This window comes from Myotis brandtii, unplaced genomic scaffold (genome assembly GCF_000412655.1).
Source record: "Myotis brandtii unplaced genomic scaffold, ASM41265v1 scaffold1480, whole genome shotgun sequence".
NCBI classification, from domain to species: Eukaryota; Metazoa; Chordata; class Mammalia; order Chiroptera; family Vespertilionidae; genus Myotis; species Myotis brandtii.
This window is the reverse complement of record NW_005355348.1, coordinates 58,218-63,720: the sequence shown is the minus strand read 5'-3', so window position 1 is coordinate 63,720 and position 5,503 is coordinate 58,218. Positions and strand designations below refer to the sequence as shown.

At 36.6% G+C, this 5,503-nt stretch overlaps 1 protein-coding gene across 1 annotated transcript; it reads right to left on the bottom strand.

Moving 5' to 3' along the window:
• Positions 1 to 1,084: 1,084 nt before the first annotated feature.
• Positions 1,085 to 2,014, bottom strand: LOC102250496 (olfactory receptor 4F17-like). The gene has a single exon (XM_005861319.1). The coding sequence runs from the start codon at positions 2,012 to 2,014 to the stop codon at positions 1,085 to 1,087; it is 930 nt and encodes a 309-aa protein (XP_005861381.1).
• Positions 2,015 to 5,503: the final 3,489 nt, after the last annotated feature.

The window sequence follows — 5,503 nt, the reverse complement described above, 5'->3', positions numbered from 1 at the left end:
GATTTAACCAGTCATAGAAATACATCCAAGTGATCTCTCAATTGTGCTCATTGAGCACTAGACTTTCCAGGTTTTACCTGAAAAATGAGAGTCACCTTCTTTGTCCTAAGCACCTAGCTTAAGAACAGGCACATTACTAGTAAATAAGCTGAGATCTCAGTGGGGTACCTTCCTCTAGGTAATAAGTTCTTTCAAATATGTTTAGAATTGCAGATACTTTAAGAGAATGAATCAGGAGACGCTATAAGGAGGACTGCAAAGGTAATTTGCTGTTGGAAAAAATGGAACACAGGCAAATTTTGCAAAGTGCAAAATATAGAATCTATTTGTAAAATAAAATTGTCCAAAACACATTGACAAAGATTGAAAAAATTCTTGAGTTGTAACATACTTTTTCCTTCCTATTTATCTAACTTAAAGTATAATTAGGATGAGAATTATTTCTACCTTGACTTTAATATCTGCTGGTTTATATAAACTCATATTTTATCCATTGGATCCATATAATTTCTGTAAGAAATAGTAACTGATTTCTAGTGATACTTTTTACCACTATAAACATAGTGAAAAAGGGAAATCATATGTATGTACATGTATATATTTATATACACATTGAAAATTGAATGTAGTAATTGATGGTAACTATAATTTAGTTTTGTAGGTTAGATTAAAATATATAACACTGTTTTAAAAATATTTTTTTATTGATTTCAGAGAGGAAGGGAGAATGAGAGAGAGAGAAACATCCATGATGAGAATCGTTGATTGGCTGCCTCCTGCATGCCCCCCACAGGCATATGCCCTGACCAGGAATTGAACTGTGACCTTCTAGTTCATAATTCAATGCTCAACCACTGAACCATGCTGGACAGGCCATAACACTATTTTTTATAACTAAAAACTATTGCATTTCTATCTAAGAATGAAATTCTTTGGTTTAATACTTCTTTTTTGATAGAATTCTCAGTTTTTCAAAGGCAATAATGAAATTGTACACATTTCATAGTGTTTATGGTAATCACCAGGGTCTTTTTGGTCCATGATATTCATCTTGTACTCTTATCAATGAAATGTGTCACGTCATCTACCTAGAACTTATAACTTTTCCACTCAGCCTTCTCATTGCCACTTTCATATCTCTGTTCCTTAAAGTATAGATGGCAGGATTTAAGACAGGGGTGACAACAAAGTCCACAATGGAAAAAAATGTATCCAATGATTTGGTTGGGAAAGGCCACACGTAGAGAAACATGCATGGAATGAAAAACAAAACCACTACAGTGATGTGAGCTGACAAAGTGAAGAATGCTTTAGACAAATCCTTTGAAGAATGTTTTCTGACAGTGACCAGAATAAAGATATATGATATAATTAAGAAAAAGAAGGTTCCCATAGATATGAAGCCACTGTTGGCAATGACCACAAATTCTAGTCTGTAAGTGTCCATGCATGCAAGTTTAATTACCCTAGGAAAATCACAATAAAAGCTCCCCACATTATTAGGGCCACAGAAAGGTAAATTTATGACAAAAACAAACTGAAACACTGCATGAATCATTCCAATGGTCCAAGCAGCCACTATTAAAAGTACACACATTTGGGGACTCATAATAGTTAGATAGTGGAGAGGTTTGCAGATTGCAGTGTACCTGTCATATGCCATAGCTATTAGCAGCACCATCTCCACTCCTCCCATGACATGAATAAAGAACATTTGTACCATGCAATTGTGGAAGGAAATGATTTTACAATCACTGAAAAGATCAGATATCATCCTAGGAACTGTGGTAGATGAAAGGCCCAGGTCAATGAGTGATAGGTTAGCCAGCAGAATATACATGGGGAAGTGTAAGTGAGAATCAAAAATCACTGTGAACACAATGAAGAGGTTTCCCAGGATAATTCCCACATAGAATAAAGTAAAGAAAAGAAAAAGAAAAGACTGCATTCCCAAAGATTGTGCAAATCCCAGTAATACAAATTCTGTTACCACAGAGCCATTTACTTGGTCCATCGAATCATAAAGAAAGAAAGACTCTGAAGTGACCTGAAAGAAAAGGAAAAAGGAATTAGCTTTTAGGTACTGAAAAAATATTGTTAAATGTTGATAATTTAAAATGATTAGTAAGGGGATCCAAGATGGTAGTGGAGTAGGTAGATATTATACTCACCTCCTACCAGGACAAAACTGGAATTATAAATGTAGAGCAATCAACCTGAATAACCAACTGAATACTAGCTGAAGAGAAGTTTTATGACCAAGAATTTATAGAAGGAGCCACATCAAGATTGGTAGGAATGGCAGAGACATGAAAATGGCTGGCCATGCTCCCACATCTCCCACGGGCAGCCACTGAGATTCTGGAGGGATATCTCAGCTGCAAAGGTTCCTTGTGACAAGTATGGGATCTTGACCCCAAACTGGACTCCTCAGCCCAGAGCACCAGAGCCTGGAAGAGGTGCCCATATACTGACTGTGAAAATCAGTGGGGATTCTGCCTGCCAGGGAGAGATGAGAGTTATCTAGAGACACAGGCACTCTCTTAAAGGGCCAGCTCACAAAAAATCTTGTTCATTCACCCTGGGCTCTGGGGGAGAGAGGGTGAGTGGACTAGAGTTGTGTGAGGGGAGACTGGGTTTGTGGTTCTGGGGAGAGGCTCTGTGCCAAGTCCCTGTCCTTTACTGTAGACTCCATCTTTCTTAGGTAGAGCACACTCTTCCATATGGCATCAGCCTGGGGGAATGTAATAGCCCACCTTCTGGACTCTCAGTGACTCAACCAATGGATCTTGTGCCCTGCTGAGGAATCAGCTGCCTGGGTTAGGGTGTCGACGTTTGGGCAGACTAAGGGGGGGTCAGTGACTGAGTTCTGTGGCTTTAAGTCAGGGGCCATTCCTTCCACTTTCATGTGAACCTGATTGGTGCCCCCCCAATCAAAAGAGATTCACTAGCCCTACCACAAAAACTACTAGAACTGATAAATGAATTTAGTAAAGTAGCTGGATACAAAATAAATATCTAGAAATCAGTTACATTTTATACACCAATAATGAACTATCAGAAAGGAAATCTAAGAAAACAATCTCATTTATAATTACATCCAAAATAATAACATACCTAGAAATAAATTTAGCCAAGAAGGTAAAGCACCTATACTTGTAAAATTATAAGACACCAAAGAAAGAAACTGAAGAAGATACAAATAAGTGGAAGTATATACCATGTTCATGGATAGGAAGAATTAACAATGGTGTTTTTCACAGAACTAGAACAAATATTTAAAAAATTTATATGGAACCATAAAAGATCCAGAATAACCACAGCAGTCTTGAGAAAGAAGAACAAAGTTGGAGGTATCACACTACCTGATATCAAACTATAACTTAAGGCCATCATAATTAAAACAGCTTGGTACTGGCCTAAAAACAGACATTTAGATTATTGGAGTAGAAAAGAGAGCACAGAAATAAACCCACACTTTTATGGTCAATTAGTACTTGACAAAGGAGCCAAGAATATACAATGGGGTAAAAATAAATGATGGGGAAGTAGGACAGATATGTGCAAAAAAAATGAAACTAGACTACCTTCATACACCATACACAAGAATAAACTCAAAATGGATTAAAGACTTAAATGTAAGATTCTATACCATAAAAATCTTGAAAGAAAACATAGGTAGTAAAATCTCTGACATTCCTTGTAGTAATATTTTTTCTGATATATCTCCTCAAGCAAGCAAATCAACAACAACAAAATAAACAAATGTGACTACATCAAACTAAAAAGGTTTTGCAGAGCAAAGGAAACCATGAACAAAACAAAAAGACAACCCATTGAATGAAAGAACATATTTGCCAGTGATACATTTGATAAGGGGTTAATAACCAAAATTTATAAAGAAATTATAAAAACACCAAACAGACATACAATCCAATCAAGAATTGGCCAAAAGACCTGAATAGCTACTTCTTCAAAGAGGATATACAGATGGCTATAGACATATAAAAAGATGCTCAACATCACTATTCATCAGATAAAAGCAAATTAAAACCACAATGAGATATTACCTCACACCTGTAAGAACGGCTATCATCAATAAAACAACAACAAGTGTTAGCAAGGATGTGGAAAAAAGAGAACCCTTGGGTACTGTTGGTGGGAATGCAGACTGGTGCAGACACTGTGGAAAACAGTATGAAGTTTCCTCTAAAAATTAAAACTGGAACTGCCATTTGACCCAGCAATCCCACTTCAGGGTATATATCTTAAAAATCCCAAAACACTAATCAGAAAGAATATATACACACCTATGTTCATAGCAGCGTTATTTACAATAGCCAAGATCTGGAAACAGCCCAATTGCCCATCAATAGATGAGTGGATAAAAAAGCTGTGGTACATTTACACAACTGAAAAGCGGCTGTAAAAATGAAAGAACTCTTACCTTTTGTGACAGCGTTGATGAACCTGGAGATTGTTATGTTAAGTGAAATAAGCCAGTCAGAGAAAGACATATACTTATATGTGGAATCTAATAAACAAAATAAACTGATGAGCAAAATAGAACGAGAGGCATGGATACATGTAATAGACTGACAGATGGCAGGGGGGAGGGTGGCGGGAGGAACTCATGAAAGAAGGTGAAGAGTCAAAGAACATATATGTCTGGCCCATGAACACAGATTACAGTGTGGTGAAGGTCATGGGGGACAACTGGATGGAGGTGGGTAATGGAGGGGAGAATTGGGGACATCTATGACAGTGCCAACAACTGCAACAACAACAAAAAGCTGTGGTATATTTACACAAAGGAATACTACTAGGATATTAAAAAAAAAAAGAAATCTTACCTTTGGGACAGTATGGATGGACCTGGAGAGTACTATGCTTAGTGAAATAGCTCAGTCAGAGAAAGACAAGTACCATAGGATTTCAGTTGTATATGGAATCTAATAAACAAAATAAGCTAACAAACAAAATAGAAACAGATTCAGAGAAACAGATTACAGACTGACAGTTGTCAGAGGGGATGGGGGTTATAGAGGCTGGGTGAAAAGATGAAGGGATTAACCAAAAACCCCCACAAACACTTATAGACACAGACAACAGTATGGTGATTACCAGAGGAAAAGTTGAGTAGGGGGAAGAAGAAAAGGATAAAGTGGAATAAATGGCGATGGAAGGAGATGACTTAGGGGAAGGGAGAGAGAAACACACAGTATAATATACAGGTGATGTATTATAGATTATACAATTGTACACCTAAAACCTACATAATTTTTAACCAATTCCACCCCTATAAATTCAATTAAGAAAGAGTTTTAAAAAAGACAAAAAAAAAGGGAAAAGAAAGTTGGTTAGTAACAAATACTTTGTTTAATTAGTTGCAAACTATTTTCAAAATAATGGGAGCCCAGGTATAAAAAATTAATGTGGTCTGATCAAAGCTCCACTCAGAGGCAATCTATTGCTTTACATTTTCTAATTTATGTAAATACAT

What these genes read in the sequence shown, in the direction of transcription:
- LOC102250496 (XM_005861319.1), bottom strand. Translation starts at nt 2,014, where the DNA reads ATGGACCAAGTAAATGGCTCTGTGGTAACAGAATTTGTATTACTGGGA.